The sequence below is a fragment of the Mauremys reevesii genome, linkage group 2, assembly GCF_016161935.1.
Source record: "Mauremys reevesii isolate NIE-2019 linkage group 2, ASM1616193v1, whole genome shotgun sequence".
NCBI classification, from domain to species: domain Eukaryota; kingdom Metazoa; phylum Chordata; order Testudines; family Geoemydidae; genus Mauremys; species Mauremys reevesii.
Genome location: NC_052624.1, coordinates 204,186,202 through 204,207,939, shown reverse-complemented (window position 1 = coordinate 204,207,939; position 21,738 = coordinate 204,186,202). Strand labels below are relative to the sequence as shown.

The following is a 21,738-nucleotide window of genomic DNA, read 5'->3' as shown; positions in this document are numbered from 1 at the left end:
TAGCTTTAATTCTGAATACCCTGGATGTGTGTGTTGAGCTGGGAGTCAAGCAGTGGGTAATGTCTGTTTCCTGAGGTTAAACATTTCCTTCTCTCCTTTTCCCCATTTAAAAAAATAAATAATTAGCTTGTAAACAATTACAGTACAAATTCTTTCAAAGACAATATGCAGGAATCAATAATAGGTCACATATAAGAAAATATAAAAATAAAGTCCATCAAATCTTATTTGAAAAGTCCATAGAAATGAACACTTCAGAGACAGTCAAGTGTAGAGAAGTATGGTTTAAGTGGGACTTAAATGGTGTGCAGGCCTTATGCTGGCACTCTGCACTGAGGGGAATTTCATCTCTATGATGCTGAGCCCTCCAGGCAGAGCTTCAGCCCTAACATTCTGAACAGAAAAATCCATCATAATATCAGTCTCACTGTTTCTTTTCCTACATCTGTAATATATTGCTTGCAATGTAAAATATTATTTAAAACAGTCTGTTTCAAATGTAGTTTGAAGGGTTTTATTCCAGAGAAAATTATCTCCTGTGAGATGATAGGAGTGGAATGTAGTGAAAAGCCAGAATCAGCTTTCTGTTCCTCTCAGAGGTGAAAGTAAGCTGGTCCGGTCCGGTGTACCGGCAAGAGCCAGTACACCGTGCCGGACTGCACCGGCTTCCGCAGCAGGGATTTAAAGGGCTCTGGGCTCCCCGCCGCAGGGGGCAGCCCAGAGCCCTTTGAATCCCTCCCGCAGCTCTGGTGGCCGGGCTTGGGACGGGATTTAAAGGGCTTAGAGCTCCCGTGGCTGTGGGCAGCCCAGAGCCCTTTGAATCCTGCCCGGAACTCCGGTGGCCGGGCTGGGGCTGGGATTTAAAGGGCTCAGAGCTCCCACGAAATTCGGGAGCGACGCCTCTGGATGACGTCACTTGTCGACGGCAAGCGGCGTCAGCGAGAGGCATCCCCGCTGAAATTCGGGGGCGATGCCTCTCGATGACATCACTTGTCAGCGACAAGCGTCATCGAGAGGCGTCCCCGCCGAAATGCCACTGAAATTCGGCGGCATTTCAGCGGGTGCTCTGCTGGGGGCCAGGACGCGGGCGCATTAAGATGGCGCCCGCAGGCACCGCATTGGGGACCACTGCTCTAATTCAGTGGCTCTCAACCTTTTCAGACTACTGTACCCCTTTCAGGAGTCTGATTTGTCTTGCGTACCCCCAAGTTTCACCTCACTTAAAATCTACTTGTTTACTAAATCAGACAAAAAATACAGAAATGTCACAGGACCCTATTACTGAAGAATTGCTTACTTTCTCATTTTTACCATATAATTATAAAACAAATCAATTGGAATATAAATATTGTACTTACATTTCAGTGTTTATTATATAGACAAGTCATTGTCTGTATAAAATTTTAGTTTGTACTGATTTTGCTGGTGCTTTTTATGTAACCAGTTGTGAAACTAGGCAAATACTAGATGAGTTAATGTACCCCTGGAAGACCTTTGCGTACCCCTGGGGGAATGCATACCTCTGGTTGAGAACCACATCTCTAAATTACCTGCTCCTAATACAGATTCATCTAAAGGTGACTGTGGAAGGGACTTAAAATATTTCTGCCCCTGTTGTTAGCCCCAGTTAGAGACATGGAAAGATCAATGGTAAAAAATATCCAATAGACCTCCCTCTTTCCCTTCCTACCTCGGGAATAATGATGAAAGGTGAAAAGGAGATCCACCCATCAAATCAAGAAAAGGGGGAGATATTTTTTTCTATCGCCTCAAACGTAAAGTACTTCTTCATGGTGGGCCTCACTGCAGGGGATTCCCAGAAACAATAAACAAAACTCCAAGAGATTAAAAAGGGAACAAGAGGGGAAAAAATATCCTTCCTCCTCCAAAAAATATGTAACTTGGTGAGAACAGAGAAAAGGTAGACTCTGGGTGCCAGGAGATCAAAGCCTGCTGAAATGGAGACCCTATCTGGTCTCCAGCAGCAGCCATGGCTGGAGAGTAAGTGGGGCTCTTAAACCTGTTTTCTTGGAGTCCTCTGGCGTTAAATAAACGTGTTTTTGATTGCAGAGATGCTTAAAAAGCTGAAGGAAAGGTAAAAACTCCCACATTATTCCTGGCTATTCATGGTCTCTGAATATGAACAGCTCAGCCACACCTGGACACTGCAGCCAGTGAAGAGTCTATAGTTTCATTCTCTATTCAGTACTTCTATATCAAGGGTTCTCAAACAGGGGGTTGTGTCCCCTCAGGTGGTCACAAGTTGGTTACACGGGGGTCATGAGCTGACAGCCCCAAGCCCCCATTACATTAAATCCCCCCATTTTTAATTTATAAGGGGGGTCACACTCAGGGGCTTGCTGTGTGAAACGGGTCACCAGTACAAAAAGTTTAAAACCACTGTTCTATATTGTGTCCGCATTCTTTGATACATAAGGGATCAGTATTGAATTGTCCCTATTGTCATTGCAAGGTCCTAATGAGTTACTGTCAGTGACGCAGAGAGCTGTATTGGATGCATCACTCAAACCCTAACAGTCTACAGTTGTGCCAATTTTTCCTTAACTGAGAGAAATGGCAGCACCGATAACCCTTTTCTCCTTCAAATTGTTTCTTAAAATAACTTCCCCTTTTGCTTAGCCTTATGTCACTGATCTGATCACTGGTGCTGTTTATTCCCACTCTGATGCACCCACTTCTTTATTGTTTGTGTTCTGCCTATTTATGTGGAAAGATAATTCTTATATTTCAGTATGAATATAGTAAGCTCCCTGGTCATTTTAAAATCTTATGGGTGGGAGTTTCATTACTGTGGGCCTGCTGCCAAGGCCTGATCCTTTGTACTTAGCATTGCATCTATCTGTTTTAGACATTTTTGCCTTTGGGACAGGGACCTTATCAACATATGTGTTGGTAAAACACTATGCACGCCTATGGCATTATAGAAATCATTGATTATAATACGGGTCAAATCCTGAGGTCTTTCTTCTAGTACCAGCTGCAAAACACTCTGGCCTGCTCCTGTTGGGGAGGGCAGCTTCCCCCTGCAAGGATCATTCCCTTTCTTCAGGGGAACTCTCCATCAGTCGTGCTTGGCGCAATGAGGGGGAAGAAGGAAAGGACTAGAAACCCTCTCTGGATAGTTGGCAGGAGATTTTCACACCCTCAAGGAGGCCAGGTGACCTATATTCCAGATTAGCAGAGCTCCTAACAGAAACTCAGATTACAAAAAGGATAAAAACTTTTGTTTTTAAAAAGTCACTTCTTACTCACTTAACATACCCATGTAAATCACTGGAAGTTTTGCCCAAGTAAAAACAGAATGAGAATTTCAGAATTTGCCCCCCTGCCATATATATTTATAAAACTTACAGTAGTACCCACTGCCAACTCAAATCCTCACCTGCCATGCCGTGATTTGAGATTTAAGCTTTTCAGATTACATTACAAGACTGAAAAACTATTTATGTATATCAGTGAAAACATCTTTATCCATCTAGAACATTATCATATGCTGTTAAAACAAACATCAATTCATATATTCCACTACACACAATTCAGTACAAAAAATGCATGTAAATAACATTATGGTTATGTTTTTAAATTAAAGGGCCAAATCTGCATACAACTGGAAATTCAAAGTCAAGGATGAAAAATCTGCTCCCCTCAGTTTATATGATTGCATTAGATGTGGCAGCTCTTATGTATACTGTGATAAAAGAACATCATAGGGCTCTTTGTAACTGCTACACCCTGCATTACCTCACTTTACATTCTAAAATGTCATTGAGGATTATAAGAGTTGCATGAACTACACACCAGGTGTAAACAGATGCTCCCATCTCTCCAGAATACATACAAACTGGGGACAAATGGGCCACTCTCCGAACTATTTGTTCAGTAGACAATTCTTTCAATATGGAAGTTAGCAGTTACTGTAACTTCACTGTATATGGTAGACTAGAATGCCTTCAAGGTATATAATTTTATTTTGGTGGGTATTATTTTATTTTTCTTTTTAAAAACTTTCTGGCTCACGTTATAGGATGGTGACTAGCAAAATTATATTTTTTAACCAAGTTTTTTTTTCAGTTTTATAATTACAATCATACATCAAGTGTTAGTAAAAGGCTATTTTTTTACACAAGCTTCATTTCAAAATGGTCAGAACAATGTGTATTTGTATAATTGTGTTTTTTTAAGAAGAATAGATCCCTGTCTGTGATCCTGAATACCAAGATTCAACCAGGAGTGAATTTTTATTACCCATTCATACAATATTGAGACTATTGTTTCATTATGTATGTGCTGGGACACACTGAATCGTATGGGCAAGATCATGAGCCTACAGGGCTAGATTATGGCTACTCTGTATGAGGAGGCTGGGGTGAGAGAATGACATGAGCCTCCCCTATTCTGTCCTATTGCAGAGGTCAGAATCAATCCCAGTCTGTGTATTCATGGCTCACAAGCACCAGGGAACTCTAGCAGCTATAGTATTAGTAGACACTCTGTAGAGATGGGCTGAGAGCAGGACTATGGTATCAAATGCCAGCACTGATCTAACACAGGGGGAAGAATATCTTGCACTACAGCAGTGTCAAACAAATGGGCCATGGGCTGGATCCAGACCTCATGACACACTCCGATTGTACAGAAACTAAGCTTTTCTATTAAAAAAAATAAAGAGAGAGAGTAAATTTCTCGCCCTTGGTGACTGAAGAGATAACCTTCCAAATGTGAACTAAACATAAACCAATGGCATGTCTGCCCGAGTCTAAAGAGAACCTGCAACAATGAGTTAGCAGGATGAACTCCTCTGTCCCCTATTAATGGTTTACGTGTCAGATTTAAAGACCAGCAATGACATTAAATGTCAGCATTGACTGATCATTGTAGTGGATGGAACAGGCTAAGGGGTGAGAGTAAAGCTCTTAAGAGTTGGCAGTTGCTGCAGAATAGGAAATACAGGAATAAATAAAAGTTTAGTTGCTACATAAAATCTGTTTTGTCCCCTTGATCTCTGGGTGAACCTCCCATTGCCCTGCTCTAACATCAATTCCTTCCTTCACTGACAGAGCACAGAGGCTCCAGTTCATGACCAACAAACTTTCTGTGTTCCCTGTGTAGATCTCATGCAGGTGTATAGGGTGAAGTAATGAAGCAGGACAGGTGTCTGAATTCAGTAAATGACAAACACAGCTACCTAGGCAAGAGAAGGTGAGAGTTTTCTGAGGAGGCAAAGCACCACACCCATTTGCTGGAGGGCTGTAGCCCAAACTGAGATTTCTCTGAGCCTTTGTTTTATGTCAAAACTTTTGAATAAGACTTGGGCGGAGACTTTTCTTTTGTTTCTGGACCCAGTCCACCAACTTAGATGACTCTACACAAATCCCATACTATATTAATTGTAAAAGACTTTACAACTCTGTCTATACATCTCATGAATAAAACAAGGTCTCTTAACATCCTATTGAATCCATAGTTGTTGGGCTAAAGATACTTATCTTGAGTGCTCCAGCCTTCCTCTATTCACAACATCTCAAATATCCGTGTGGTTTTGAGTAATGAATGCGCTAGGAAGCCTTTACAGCTCACTTTGCATAATTCCAACCAATCTCTCTCTATATATCACCACATTTTGCTTCTGAAAGCTCATACTTATCTGCATTGTTTTATTTCAACTCTTCTTTGGCAGAGAATTCTCAACTGATATAATCACCCAAGTTTTCCCACCACAATCGCATATCAGACTCATCTCTTAGCAAAAGCAATTATTTCAGCTGAAAATTGGCAAATTCACTCATTTTCCTCCTGCCTTCTTCCCCACTCTGTTGCAGTTGCAAGAATTCTCTATGAGAATGTCTAATTACTATAGCATTCCCTTCAACTACTAATCAACACCACAAACAATATTTGTACCAATTCCACCTATGATGTCTCTGGCAGACAGTGGGAATTAAATGGCAAGATTTGGTTCCAAACACTGAGTGCTTGAGAGCTGCAACATCACAGGCATCAAAGCTTTTATAGTGAGAGTGTTGCTGAGATGGTGCGGTCATGTGGTCAGTGTGTTTGACAATAGGATACCAAAGGCTGACTTTTATGGAGAATTGGACTGGAACTCTTTGTAATGTTCTCTTGATCTGCCCTTAAAATGACACTCTCAAAGCCAACATTCAATCTTGCAATGTTGACCTCAACACCTGGGAGCTCTTAGCCCATGACAAGATCCGTGGCAGCTCTGCCACCTTGGACTGAAAGACTTTGGAAGCTCATGGATTACTGCAATCAAGGAGAGATGTGCGAGGCATAAAGCTAAAAGCAGTGCACATTCATCTACACTTGTCTTCACCTGTGGCACCTGCAGACAGGGTTGCAGGTCTGAAATTGGTCTTTGGTCTCATCTAAGGACACACAATAAGTGACTGTAGCTCATCTGTCAAACTCAACAGTAGATTTATCATCACTATAAATCCAGAGCAATTACATTGACTTCATTTGCTTTATCTCAAATTTACCCTAGTATCTTAGGATGGTGAGGTAGGAGGTTGTGTAGGTTTACTCCCCAACTCTCCAGATCTGACTGGTGCCATGCCTTGAGGGACTATCATCATCCATACAGATTGACTGGCTGTCTTGGGTGTAAGGAATTCAGCATTACTCAATATCCCATAGAAAAAGGCAACTGTGAAGTCTCTGTGCATAATGTAAATTTTTACAGATATGGTTGCATCTGAATTTCTTAAGAAGTACACTGTTCACATTTTATTCCTGACTGGCATTGTCATCTCACTTTTATCTTATGCTTAACAAATGAAACTGCCCCAAATACATAAACCTATCTGTCCAAGAAATTCAAATTATGTACAGACGATAGAGAATGAATAAATAATGCAACTCATTTTTTAAATGGAACCTTTGAAATAATTCTTATGTTTTCCCCTTTTCTGCAAGATATAGAAGCTGCTCAGCTACAGTATAAAGCTATAGTTCATTTACTTTACCTTGCCTTCCTGGATGGTGACAACGTCGGGCAAACCTCCAAGTATCCGGGCACGATCTGAAAATACATGAGTGAAGTTTCCTTTAATGTCTGCAAAAATAACTCTGTCCCAGATTTCATTTCCCCTCTAGCGCTGTTCTTTTATCTTATTTTTGTACACGTCTCTGTATATGCAAATGAAGAGAGTTATTCAGTATTCCTAGCACACCATTTATACATGTAAAATCATGTCACTCTGCTGCAAACAGCAGACATCTTAATATCTGACTGTCAATCACCTCCTCAGTGAAATTAAAGTATGGGCCTTTTTCTTACCTCCACTGAATTCAGTTTGAGTTTTGAGTGCACAAAGAATACAGAATCGGGCCCAATGTTTCTAAGTTTCCAAGGTAAAAGTCTGGCAATTCAGAGTTTATGAAAAGAGATGAGTTGCAGCCCATAGAAGAGACTCTTAGAAACCAGTGAAGTTTAGGGTTCAGATCTAAATAAAAAGACAAATTCTGATCTCAATTTCACCAGTGTAAATCTGGAATAATTCCATTGACTTCAGTGGAATTCCTCTGGATTTATCCTGGTGTAAACAAAATCAGAATCTAGCCATTTGCTTTTAGTTTCAAAACCCGACTGCAATCTGATATAAGTAAAGTGACACTAGCATGCACATTCTCTGCTGCAGCTATTCAGGAAGTGAAATTCAACCTTTGTTAGTAGTGAGGGAGCCATGAAGAGGCAGAAAGTGGCTACATGGAATGCTCCCCTTCAACATAGGTGCTCTTCCCCCTCTGTAAAATAGAGACTTTGTGGAGAAATGTGTTGAAGCCAGAGGTGGAAGGAGCAGGAGTGGGGAGCTAACCTATACCCAGGGGCGTGCCTTCTCCCCACTATCCATGACCACCCAAAGTCAGAATCAAAGTACAGCTGAGGAACAACATCTAGGGGCAGCACGTTTACTGGTCCTGTCATACTGGTTTGGGTGTGCATGGTGGTGGGGGCTGCAGCAGAGTTTGGAGAAGCTGGCCTGGATCTTTAGGATTAGGGACTCCGAATGCTGCATACCAATTCCTCTCCACTGCCTTTTCAGACTCCATCTTTGCCTACACTATTTCTATGCTGGTCCCAAACACATAGAGAGAGGGGAGACTTTGCTGAGATGTTGCATTAATCTGTTTCACCCCATGCACTTTTAAATAGAAGGGAAAGCATGTAGAGCTTAAGCTTTGTAGTTAATTTATAATGGCTTTGTTAATTAAACTAAACTAATGATTAAATACTTTTTTTCTCCTTTTAAATTACTCTGTATTTTGTGTCTTCAGTATAATGCTATGATTGAGATTTTTAAATGCACAGATGTCAGGAAGCTCAAACCTCTGGTTCCCAGAGCACCTGTGACTTGGCCCAGTTATCCATATGTAATATTTTTCATCGGTGCTTGTGATGTGAAGCCATTTACCATGTAGGATAATCAGGGCCGGCTCTAGGCAGCAGCCCTCCAAGCATGTGCTTGGAGCGGCACTTTCTAAGGGGTGGCAACCCGCCTCCCCCTTTTTTTTTCTTGGAGTGGCAAAAAGCCACTCGCCCTGTCAGCGCACGAGCCGGGATCCGCGCCCCTTGCCCAGCCCGGCGGCACCCTGCACAGCCCACTCGGGCGGGGAAACGCCACGCCGCCCTGGGGAGACTCAGAGCGGCAGCAGGAGCAGGATCCCTCCTCCCTCCCTGCATCCCAGGCCCTGCTTCCCTCCCTCCCCGGCTCCTCACACACTCCGGGAGCCCCTCTCACAGCTGCAGCCCGGGCTCGGCTCCTCCTCCCTCCCCAGCTCCTCACACACTCCGCGAGCCCCTCTCACAGCCGCAGCCCGGGCTCAGCTCCCCCTCCCTCCCCGGCTCCCCCTCCCTCCCCGGCTCCTCACACACTCCAGGAGCCCCTCTCGCCGCCGCCGCAACCCATGCTCGGCTCCAGGGCCTGGGTTGCAGCGGCAAGAGGGGCTCCTGGAGTGTGTGAGGAGGTGAGCGGCTGGCTGGGCTCGTCGGTGCTGAGCAGGTAGCCCCGCAGCCGGAGATCCTCGCCTTCCCACCCGCCGGGGCTGGGCCAGGGCGTGGTGTGGCTGAAGAGCAGCAGGTCCAGGGGGCTCTCCAGGTCCTCGGCCGCCAGCATGTCGGGGGGGGGGGAGAGAGGGCGGTGAACAAGAACTGATCCACCTCAGCCACCAGCAGCGCCGTGAAGCCCAGGGAGGGGGCCGTGTTCTCCATGCTGCCCCACAACTGCACCACCACCTGGAAGTACTCCCACTCCGTGCCGCCCAGCAGCTCCACCTGCATGGGGATGGAGTCGCGGCTGGGCCAGGGCTCAGCAGCCGTGTGCTGGTAGCAGATCTCATGTTTGCGGGTGGGGAGCCTAGTGCTGGGGCGGCAGGGGGTGTGGGTGGGGGGGAAGAGAGAGCCCAGTGTTGGGGTGGCGGGGGGGCACTGGTGGGCGGGGGGGGGAGCCCAGGGCTAGGGTAGGAGGGGGAGCAGCCAAAAATATTTTTGCTTGGGGTGGCAAAAAACCTAAAGCCGGCCCCGAGGATAATTCAAAAACAACTAAATAATTTTCTTCAGACTTTCAAAAACAAAGTCACTTTTGTATTGAGAGCAGGCATGAGAAATTTCAGCTCAAAAGGTAATTTTTAGGGAAAGTTATTTGGCTGTGAAAACAAAAGCTAAGACTGGAAAAAGTTAACAGAACCATAATTATATGGTCACTAGCTGATTGTTATAATATTAGCTATCAAACAGATCACTTTTCCTGTTTCTCCTTGGTGTCAGGATAAACTAGTTTTATCAAATGCACACACCCATAGTTGGGAGGATAAAAGAAACTTCATAACCAGTTTATGGAGAACATTGTAAAAGAAAGCTCACTTACTTTTTTCTGCAACAGCAGCTTGTCTGTAGTTGAGGGAAACAAAAAGAAAATTAAATTTTAGTTGAGATTAGTTTAGGATGACTAACAAATGGCTAATCTTTGAGACTGCTTTAAATCACTTAAGGAAAATCTTTCTGCACACTACATCACTTGATAGTAGTTTTTCCTTATTAACAAATACTCAAATCCTCATCCAATAGAAGTCAATGGCAAATCTCTCATTGACTTCAATGGGACCAGGATTTGGCTCAAAGGATTTTTTTTGGTGTTAAACAAAGTGAACATGAGTACAGTTTCTTGCTTTATTAGCAGCATATTGTATTCAAAATAATACTTGTCATGAGTAATACTTACTTTAATCTTTGGAATTCAATACAGGCTTCATCAAAAGCTTTTAAAAGAGAAAAACTGATGTTAAAGGTAGTTTTCACAGACCAGTCATCACAAGAAGGTAATTTACATTTTAAGATGTAGATTAAATGTAATCAGTGTAAGAAAATTAACATTTGCAGTCTTTGCTTTGATTCAAGATTTAAAATGACTAAAGGTTTAATTAAATGAAGTGGTCTATAGGTAACTGAGGGCTGAATGTGATAATAATAATAAAAAAATCATCAGTCTTTAACACACAAAGAGAGGCTAAGATTATCTCACTAAAGATACCTCAGGAACAAAACTGCAGTGTTCCAAATTAATTATAGCTTTCAGGATTAAAAAAAAATCTATTTTTAACAAGTATTTTCATGCCCACTGCAAAGTTTCACTTTGATGCTCAGGTAACCAATTGAACAGCAAGATTTATTCCCGTTGTAGCTTCTCCATATGCTGTTTGATGTAACCCTTTCTCCCCTTGAGTGAGAAGAAGGGACAAAATTTTTGCCAGAAACCGGGCAAAGGGCACAGAATGGAAAACAATTATTTCACTAAATGACAGTGCCGGGTTTACAATGGCGCTAGTGGCCATGTTCAGAAGGGGCCCCAGCCTGCTCTGCTTGCACTGTGTCCTGAGACCCTGCCAGCCACTTGCTTCTCTCGGCCCGCTCACCCGCCGGCCAAGGGCTCCTCTCCACCCCCTGCCCCCACGCGCCGGTTTCTCTCTGCCTCCTGGCCAGACCCCAGTGCACCTCTGGCTCCGGGCAGTCTCTGCTTCCCACTACCTGTTGGGCTCCATCTGTCTCCCCGGAGCTGAGCTGCCTGGGACTGATGCAGAAGCCTGGCCAATCTCAGTCAGGTGTGAGGGGCTTGGCTGGGCCCCTCCAGGCAAGTGGGTCCTAAGGGAGCCTGGGCAGAGCAGGCCCTGGCCTGGCTGATCGTGCCACTCCTGAGGAACTGGAGCGATTCCCTGCCCTGCAACCAGCCCTGGCTGCACTGCTTGCTGAGCCCGGCAGACACAGTTGCCTCTCAGCAGGGCCAGTGAGTGCGGCCATGAGGCAGGGCATGGAGGAGTGGGTCTCTGGAGGGTCTTGGGGGGTGCTGAGTGGGGGCAGGGAAGATCTCTGTGTGTTGGGGCACTACGGAGTGGGGGTTCTGTGTGAGGTGTGGGGCAGTTGTGGTAGGGCTATGTGCAGGGTGGTGCTGGGCAGGGGTGGTTTTGTACAGGGCAGTATGCATTTGTGGCAGGGTCTGGGGGGGCACACTGAGCATAGCGGGTCCAGGGGTGGGCTCTGGCCATAGGGAATGGGGGGGATGTTCTGGTGTTGGTGAGGGGGGATGTGTGGCATGGCATGGGCCCACTCCCGAGGGGAAGGGGTATGCTGGAAGCACAGGGCCAGGTGGGCCAGTGTGCGTCTGGCAACTGCCAGTTTGTAAACAGTGCCCTCTCAGTGGGCTGGGCAGAGTGGGGCTGCCCTCTCCACGTCATGCCCTGGCTGGCCCCTCGCTCCGGGGACTGACACCCACCCACCTGTGCCATGTTCCATTGCCCCCAGGGGGACCTATAAATCTGTTTGGAGCCAGGCCCACAAAAGGTTAATCCGTCCCTGCTAAATGATTCCCCCATCACCTAGAGCCCACAAACACAATGTGGAGTTGGGGCTTTGTGGGTAGAAATGGCTGTGGACGGAAAGGTTGGACCTCGGGAGCAGCCTGTTTCTGGCACATGTTCTCCTTAGGACTCAAGAGCCTTCTGGGTGGAAATCTATCCCAGAATTAATCCAAGCACCATTAGCTTTCCCTCTACACCTTTAACCCCTGTTCTGAATGCTGGTGAAAGATATCGGCACTGACAGCTCTGAAGAATTAGGTATTTAGAGTGTGACTCCTTTACCTTGTCCAGAGAGATCCAGCTTCCTCGTATGTGTAGTTTTACCATCAAAGAGCTCCATTATATATTTGCCCTTGTCCTGTGGAGTTGGCTCACTGATCTGTAACCAGATCTGCTCCCCAGTAACACCAGTCTTAACTCTGTCTGTATACTTAATCTTGGCATCACTGAAAAATAAAAAGCAACATTATCCCTTCCTTTTTATCATATTATAAATGTGAATGACCTTTGTGGTCTCACTGGCCATGTCTGCACTAGAGAATTTTTGCAAATGTTTCCTGTGGTGCTACACTATGAATTCAAAATTTCAAACTTTTTAGATCAAATTCTGTCTGGAGACTGTGTCATACTAGGAAAGCTGAGGACCAAAGTGGGGCACAGGATGGAATTTTTCTGTTCCAATTCTAGCTCTCCTCACAGCCTACCAAGAAGCTGTGACATGTGCCCTCCATGACCAGAGCTGCAGAGCTCAAGACCCTAGGATCGGTGGGGGAGATCCATGCGTTTCAGCATGTAACCTGAGAATACATCCCACATTCATATCTCTACCTCATCACATGTTGCTTCTGAATGAGGTAAAAAGGGGGGTTGTACAAGGGGCTATGAATGGCCAGGACATGAACAGACAACAAAGCTGCTTTTGTAGCAACAGTATATTTCCATTTAGGGAGCAATTTGGCACAGTGCCAGAATTTGGTCTTTTAGGTAAATACATGCATACATTAGTATATCTCTTTCCACAAAAGTATCCATTTCCCAGCTTTCTAATTGAAGAGTTAATTACCCTAGACAAGAGAGGAAGCTTTTTGTCAAATCAGTCACTCAATTTCTTTTTATCCTTAAACTAATGCCCTGGAATGTAACAGAGGGCCAGGGAGCAATTTACTAACCCTTGGTGAATTAATGTGATCATTCTAACATAAAATTAGTTTCTAAAAAATTAAACATGAGAGTGAGAGCAATCGACAAATCTGCAGCATTTGATATTAGCTTCCAGTTTTCAAATGTGTAGGGACTCCTGGCAATGCAAAGTTGAAAGTAGAGATGGTACTAAGTAGATTTAAAATAATCCTAATCAGTCACTCCTTTGGATTTCCCAGTGCATTCTGTCTACTCTGGCTGAGATTTCAAAGCTGCCAAAGGGATTCTGATGCCTACGTGCCATTAATTTAAATGGGGTTTGAAAATCTCATTTTCTGTCTTGTTTTGGTTGTAAGCTCTCCAAGGTAGAGACTGTCTGTGTTTTGTGGGGTTTTTTTTACTGCCTCAGGCACATGTTGGAGTTTAATAGATAAGGGGTCTTATAAGGATGAAACCAGATATATATATTGCACCTGTTAGTTCTGTAACTGTACTGCACCTGCAATTTTGTAAAAAGGTGCAATTCAGGGAGACAGACTGGCTGACCTCGAGCTAAACGTTTCTGAACTCCAAATGTTCTTCAGTTTCATGGATCTTCTGGTCATAAATACTTTACTCACGTTCTTCCTCCAGACTGCTAAAAATTAATGGGTCCAATTCCCCTCTGACAGACTGATATAATTCCATGGACTTGAATGGAGCTACACATGATTACTTGGGAGTAAATGAAAGGAGAACGGGGCCCAGTATTTTAACATATCATTTCCTGTTGAATGTGTAAAACCAAAGAATTTGTAGACTGCTAGCAAGCTTTCATACACTTACTTGTGTAACCAGCTCACTTGCAGATCTTCCAAGTAATAATTAACAAAAGAGAATAATCTGATACCCTCTGCCGTGCTCTGGATTTTCAGTTCTGTTGCAGATACAGCTGAAAGAAGAGCACATGTTTTATGCAACCCTACTGCCATTCATGAAGAAGCACGAGTCATTCATCTGACAGGGGAATTAAATACTTACCAATCTTTCTGCACACTTCATTCATCAGATCTGCAAAAGCTGTGGAAACAAAATCCATAGGCTGAGACTCAGTGACCATAGCTCAAACATACTCAGTAATAGGTTGAAAATTTCGCATGCAGTGTTATGACTCTAACGCAGGGGTCGGCAACCTTTCAGAAGTGGTGTGCCAAGTCTTCATTTATTCACTGTAATTTAAGGTTTTGCATGCCAGTAATAAATTTTAATGTTTTTAGAAGGCCTCTTTCTATAAGTCTATAATATATAACTAAACTATTGTTGTAGGTAAAATTAATAAGGTTTCTAAATGTTTACAAAGCTTCATTTAAAATTAAATTAAAATGCAGAGCCCCCAGATTGGTAGCCAGGACCCAGGCAGTGTGAGTGCCACTGAAAATCAGCTCGCGTGCCGCCTTCAGCACCTGTGCCATAGGTTGTCTACCCCTGCTCTAATGCATTCCCTCTAAAGAGTTCCTAACAGAAATCTGATTTGCATTTTAAAATGTATCAGACCCTTATATTCCTCAGTTTCAAGCACAACAAAGCTAAGGAGTGTTTTCAGGGAGCTTGCCTGTCTAGTCCATGGTTTCAGCACCATGTTTAACTTCACTACTGAACAGGGCAACATTCTTTTTTCTAAAGGTGACAGTATTCAACTGGAATTTTGGCCCTTCCATATCAATGTATTAGATACCGAGTATGAATTTTGCTCCATGTACTGGGCACAATAAGTAGCAATGAAATCTTTAAAATATACAGAGTTCTATGACTAGAAGTACCCTTAAATAAATTACTGGCAAAACAGATTAATTAAAAAAGTCTGAAAGTGCATCCCCATAGGAACCTAAAATATATCATATTCATAAAATGGCCTAGATCCACAACATTCTTCTACATTAATGAAATTACTTTTAGTATAGTGAGCACACAATTTGAAAACTGTTATAATTGTGAATACCCTCAACTGGGGTATCCTGAGGAAAATATTACAAATAATCTAATTAACAAAAGTACATTGGAATGCTCTGTTACTGAAAAGTCACCATCAGGATGGTCTCATGGCATCTGTGATAACTTTTGGTTTAGGAACCTGTTTAATATGCAGGAGAAGCAAAAACCACTTGAAAAAGATGCTGAAATTTGCCTATGCAAAACTCTTATGCAGACAAAGAAACACTGTCACTTCAGGTACTTATGACCCAGTATGGGATAAATCATTCAGAATGTTCTCCTGACCTGCTTCCACAAGCTTCAGTTTGCTTTTGTCCTTTCCTCTGTCATCCTTCAGTATTACTTCATAAATACCAGCATCTTTCTTGGAAAACTGTAAAGCAATAACAACAAACAGTAGCATTCAAAACTGGTGATTTATGTGGCTGGCAAAAAAAATATATAGACACCAAATTTAACCTTCTATCTATATACTCGTCCTCACTAGGTATAGAATTAATGTTGTTCCTTTTACAGTTTGGGAACTGAGGCACAGAGAAACTAAATGACTTGTTCTAGAGCACTCATGAAACCTGCAGCAGAACTAGGAACTGAACCAATATCTTATTAATTTTAGGGTAGTGCCTTAAGCACAAGACCAGGGTTCCTCTCTCCGATTGATAGGAGCATGCATTAGTGTTTAACCCTTTTCTAATTAGGGTGACCAGACAGCAAATGTGAAAAATCGGGACGGGGCTGGAGGTGGGGGTAATAGGAGCCTATATAAAAAAAATACCCAAAAATCGGGACTGTCCCTATAAAATCAGGACATCTGGTCACCCTATTTCTAATGTAATCAGCACTGCAGTCTGATGTAATCCTCCAGCTCTTTAAACTGATTTAAAAGGGAAATGTGAAGCTCTTTAGCTCTTTCTCACAGTTTCCTGAAAATCTGAATTCACAAGGATTTAAATAGAAATTTGCTGTAGCCAAAAAATAAATGCAAGGTAAGCTTTTTCTTTATAAACTGTATCCCAGTTCTTATCTATAGTGGATATGTTGGAATATAAGATTAGATCATATCTATGAACTGAACTGACTACAGTGGATCTGTACATCAAAAAGCCAAGAGTCACTCACCTCTGATATCAGCAGAGTACATACGCCATCCTTAAAGTCATGCTCCTCATCCACCATTATCTCCCTCCCATCTTTGTACCAAACAATGTGCGTTTCCTTCTTAATATTAGCCACCTAAAATGTATGAAAAGCACATCAGTATTATCCTATTATTTTAATATAGTGAATTGAGTGCTAGGTGTATCAGCCTATGTGAATTCTGGGATCACCCACCAGAACAGTGAAAGACGCAACCCCCTCAGATGAGAAAGGGGACACAGAATCCAGAATTTAACTGATTACAGGTGTAAGCAGAGTCAGAATGGGCTCTACCCTGACATCTTGTGGTGAGCTGTGGAAAGGGACTTCAGGGGCTGATCTCATTTGCATAGGCACACCCACCCTGCCTAGCATGATAGGACTGCTTGCCCAAATGGTCACTTTGGCTGCTGTGGGATCCCCAGTCTCTTTGTTATTGGGGAAGGAGTAATAAAGGGTTGTTATCCTCATTATGTGAATCAAGGACAGTAGAACTGTACTTGGCATTTTATGATGGAGGGACTTGCCCTCAGCTAAGTAGCACTTTCTAGGCAAGGGACATGGGTTCTAACGCCCAATGAATTGAGAAATGCTGGAAACATGTATGTGTACCCAGGAGTGAGGGCCCGTTCCAAGAGCCTGAAACACTGCTCTTATTCTTCCTTTCTCCACTGTGTAATAACAGAGCAAATTTTGACTTTATAAGGAGTTTTATTATATACAGAGCTGAAATCATTAATATGTGGGCTAAAGCATTTGATCTACTTTGGGCTAGTGGTACACCAGCACTGAGGTTCCCCTGCTGCCAGCTAAAATCACAGAGAGCTGTGTTAAGTGTGTGGTGGGGGGGCCAGAAAACAAGTTGGCAAGCAGCTAGCAGAGTGGAGAGGTGCAGATGGCAGTGAAGACTGCAACAGAACCCCATGGAGAGGTGTGGCAATCAGCAGTCAACCCAAGTAGCAGAGCATGTAAGATCCCCCTGTACCTCCCCCACTTCCACCCAGGCTGGGAGGTAAACTCTGCAGATGAACTTCTGAACTCTGGGGTGGGGCTGCACAGACTAAGGACAGAAACTGTGGGAGGGATGACTGTTGGGTTGCTGGACTCAAGAACCAATCTGGGGCTGCACCGACCAAAGTCAGAAACTGTGGGTGGGGTGACTGTTGTGTTGCTGGACTTAAGACCCTGAGGGGAAAAGGACACTGCCAAACTTACTTGGGGGTGGGTCTTTTGCTCATGGTTTGTGTTATGAATCCTGTTTGTGGTGTTTCCCCAACATAATGCCGCATTGTTTCCCTCCTTTATGAAAAGGCTTTTGCTATACTCAGACTCAGTGCTTGCGAGGGGGGAAGTATTGCCTCTCAGAGGAGCCCAGCGTGGGTGGTATGTAATTGTCCCAGGTCACTGGGTGGGGGCTCGAGCCAGTTTTGCATTGTGTTATTGAAACAGAACCCCTAGATACTGAACCCAACCCTTGTTCCTGCCAACTCTGATGGGCAGAAGGGTTACACAGGGGACAAAAAGTGAAAAACAGAGAAAGTGCTGCAGGTCCCAGGGTCAAATGAGAGATCCAGGGCAAACACAGAGCAGGGAACCCTGAAAAATCTCCACTGCTCTGAGAAGGAGTCAGTGGACACCATGCAGAGGAACTCTGCCCAAATCAGAGCAAAGAATACGAACCAGAAAAAGGCTTCAGAGCATTCTGAGAGAGATACCCCCCCACACACATCTTGCTTGCTCCTCCCGGACTGAAGGATGGTTGACAGTGATGGAGAACAAAGCCCTTTTATCCACTCCTGGATTGAGGAATGGGTTGTTCAGTCTATTTGTTCATTATATACTTGGCCTTTCTTCTGAGACAGCACACAAGAGCATACTGTTTTTGTGGCATGTACATATATTCACTAGGGACTGGACTGATATCACCGATGCATTTCAGAAAGGACACAAGAAAGCTGCCAAATTATAACAACATTATGACCTAGAGATGAAATGCTCGGTATCCCTTTAGAACAGAGTCTCCTTCCTCTCTCTCACCCCTGCTCCCTGGTTCTCCTTACTATTTAATATTTATAGCACAATAGGACCAAGAGGCCTCCAGTCAGGTTCAGGGTATCATTGTGCTAAGCCCTGTACAAACTTCAATGAAAGCAGAGTCCCTGCCCTGAGGAGCTAACTCTCCCTCCTGATCGCTTTCTCTCCCATACTCAAAGACTAAGGCTTTACTGTTAGCTTGAGAAGCTATTCCTGCTAAAAGAAACAGTGGTTTGACCATATCAGTTATAATGATAGCACCTGCTAGGCACATCCCTGAGGAAAGGGAGGTATGGAGTTAAAACATCCCAGTGGGAGCACTATGGAGCCCAAAACAGAAGGAAGGGAGTACAGTGACGAAGTCAACCTTAAATTCCAAATCACCCAAGTCCAACGGTCAGAGGCTCAGTTCCTCATGGCACTATCCAATATGCAGATGAAGCATGCCTGTTTGTGACACCCCTTAATGGCATGTAGTATGTGTTCCCTTCTTCTGACCTGCTCTGCTTAGAAGGGCCCCTGCCTCCTACCCACAGATCACCCTTTGGGAGCATTAAGAAGAAAGCAGTTTGTGCTCAAGACAGCACAGAATCTGTGACTGTGTCCAGATGTCGTTGGGGGAATACAAAGGAAAAGGAAACCTCTTTGCATTCTTCCCCACCTTGCACGCCTGTGCAGTGACTGGCCACAATCTGGTCCAGTATATCTCTTGCTTTTATAACTATCTGAACAGTGTTGAAAACCAACCAAATCTTACCTTGCATTTCAACAACACATTGCAATCAGCGGTAACTTCCCATCCCAGATACTCAACAAAATGAGGACCTGTTTAAAATGAGTTTTTACAAAATCATATGAGCAATAATCACAATACAAAAGACAAGTCAAATGAACTTTTCTTGCTAGATATACTGTTATTTTTATAATGTCAGAAATATAGGCTTTTATTCTTCAGATTTTATTCTTTATGTAAAAAATGAGGTAAGGAATTAATTAGAATTGACTAGGCATTTGTATTTCAAAATACCATATTTAAACCTGCTCCTACATTTAATCAGCCAAAAGATGCCTGAACTCCTTTCATTTGTATATGATTATACTGTTCATTACCTTGTTTCCTGAACCACTCTTGCCTCTGAAAGTCTGCTTCGTTCTGTAGCTTCTTGAACACTAGGGATCAAAAACAGTCAGGAAAACAAATATGAGCCTTCTAGACAGAGTATCTCCTTAGTTGGGAATGGGATATTGCTGTATTGCAGGGGTGAAATCCTGTCCCTGCTGAAGTCAATGGGAGTTTTGCTATTAACTTCAATGGGGCCAGCTTTTCACCCCAGGTCACTGATAGTAAATACTTCATGTGTTAAGTATTTCAGCTGTCACAATGTTATTACAGTTGACCCAGGCTCTCCTAGCCACCCACAGACATTAAACCTTTTACATGTATCCAACCCTTTTGAGGAAATTTATGTTATTGATGGTGGTTCATTCAGCACTTGAGGACCCTCTTAAACTCATTTGTTATAGTAAATGTCAATGTAATGCTACAATGAATAATATTTAATTCATGAAAGAGAAAAGTATGACTTGTAAATATATCTGAATATATGCCACCAAAAGGAGAAGACATTTAATGTCACTCATCTAATCACATTTGATCCTCTGAGGAAGGAAAACAAGAATGGCAGCAGAATCATCAAGCAGTTGACATGTAGGCAGCTGTAGGTATATCTGAATATCTAACTTGAAATAGAACACTCCCAAGTATCTGCAACAACATTTGCATCACATTAGCATTGTGGGACATTTTCATTGTAGATATAGGAAAGATAGCTAGACAGATGTGAGAGAGACATTTTAGGTAGTATATGGCACCTGCTATCTTCCAAGCATGCTGCAAAATTAATTAATCCACACAATGACCCTGTGAGGCATGTAAGTAATAGAGATGGTTGGAAAATGTGAACATTTTTCCTAAAGATTATAATGGAAAAATTTCCTTTTTTCCCAATTAAAAAAAATCTGAAACTTGACCAGATGTAGTAGGTGTTATTATCCCATTCTACAGATAGGTAAACTGAAGCAGAGATGTTAAGTGACTTGCTCAAGGACATGATTGATATTAAGAAATTAGTGTAAGAGCACAGATCAAGACTCAGGAGTCACCGGCTCCTTAGTTCATCACACTGCACTAGTTGTAAAAGTGAAATTCTAGATGAGCTTACCATCACCAATAAGGACAAGACTGGATTGGTTCGTTGCTTTTCCATCCTGAAGTTGGAAGGTATAAGTCCCTTCATCATTGTCCTCAATTTTATCCATGATCATTTCAATAAGGCCAGTATTATGGTCCACCTTCATCTTATATTTCTTCAGGAACAAAAAGAAAAGTGAGAGTAATGGTCTTCTTCAGAATCAGAAAAGACTCATCTATCTGGCCACATGCTATAGTACACTTAATAAAATTCTTTATTTTCTTTATTCAGATTTGTTCATTGTCTCTGTCCTGGGCTGTATGCACATAACCAAACATATACATAAAATATGTTAATCAAATATGATATAAGCATATTTATTATTATCATAATTCTTTATATCTGTTCTGTACTGAGCATCATGTTCTGTTCCATTAGAAAGGATTTTTTTAAATATATGAAAACTATTGCCCAACTCTTCAAAACAATATTTTCCCTGAGATGATGCTTTTATATCTTACTTCTATAGAATGCCCTGTCCATGCCCGCTAACCAGTGTAGTGGAATGCTAGAGATTTCATATGTTTTGGGGTTAAAAAAGTTCTCTGCCTGTTGCTTATGGGAACTTGCACATAACATAGGCCCCGATTTTGGGTTACATGCAGAACTTTGGTCAGTGGTGTAGTCAGAATTCAGGGGGTGGGCACATGGATGAGGAAATGTGAGGATGTGGTTTGAATGCACTGCACTCTGAACTTTGGTCTCCTGGAAAGGCCTACAGAGGGATATGGACGGTAGCTAAATTACAGGACTGCCTTGGTCTGAGGATTGGAATGGTCCCTAGCTGCTTAGAGAATCTGGATGCCCACAAAGGTGGCCAGAGGTGATTGGGGTAGGGGGACATGTAGGGTCACGGGCCTCACCAGATTTCTCAGGCCACCTCTCGCCAGGATGCCCAACAGCGGCTCCCCCTGGTGGTGGCACTCACCATGTGTCTGTACAGCATGGGGAGGGAGGAAGCAGCAGGGCACTGAGCTGGCTGTGGGCTGAGCTCCCTGGGGCTGCTGCTTCTTCCCTGCTGCTGGAGTCCCAGCACTTCCTGCTTCGCAGACTGCTCACTGACGTAAGTGAGGGGGACATCTTCGAGATCGGGAAGAGGAACTTTGACAATGGTACCCAGCGCCAGGCAACTCAGGTGGAGCCCCATCCAGCCCAAGAGCCCTGGAGGTGAGTGAGGAGAGGAGGCTGGGGGGAAGAGTGGGAAAGTGGGGTGGACTATGCTGTTGCTGCTGCTTGCTGCTCCAATGCACTCCCAGCAGCAGCAGCCTTCAATGTGCCTATCAAGATGAAGGCAATTTGGGGGTATCATATT

General features: G+C 43.4%; 1 protein-coding gene across 10 annotated transcripts in view; it reads right to left on the bottom strand.

The window, feature by feature from the left end:
- MYOM1 (myomesin 1) overlaps positions 1-21,738 on the bottom strand; it is a 147,679-nt gene that overhangs the window by 8,898 nt on the left and 117,043 nt on the right. For all 10 annotated transcript variants that reach the window (XM_039523330.1, XM_039523327.1, XM_039523325.1 and 7 more), the window contains 11 exons: positions 20,397-20,541; positions 19,285-19,344; positions 18,932-18,999; positions 16,123-16,236; positions 15,289-15,376; positions 14,053-14,091; positions 13,858-13,963; positions 12,175-12,338; positions 10,263-10,299; positions 9,909-9,931; positions 7,008-7,063 (listed from right to left, as the gene is read on the bottom strand). In XM_039523330.1, coding sequence (XP_039379264.1) covers positions 7,008-7,063; positions 9,909-9,931; positions 10,263-10,299; positions 12,175-12,338; positions 13,858-13,963; positions 14,053-14,091; positions 15,289-15,376; positions 16,123-16,236; positions 18,932-18,999; positions 19,285-19,344; positions 20,397-20,541 — 900 coding nt within the window. The remainder of the gene's footprint in view (positions 1-7,007; positions 7,064-9,908; positions 9,932-10,262; positions 10,300-12,174; positions 12,339-13,857; positions 13,964-14,052; positions 14,092-15,288; positions 15,377-16,122; positions 16,237-18,931; positions 19,000-19,284; positions 19,345-20,396; positions 20,542-21,738) is intronic.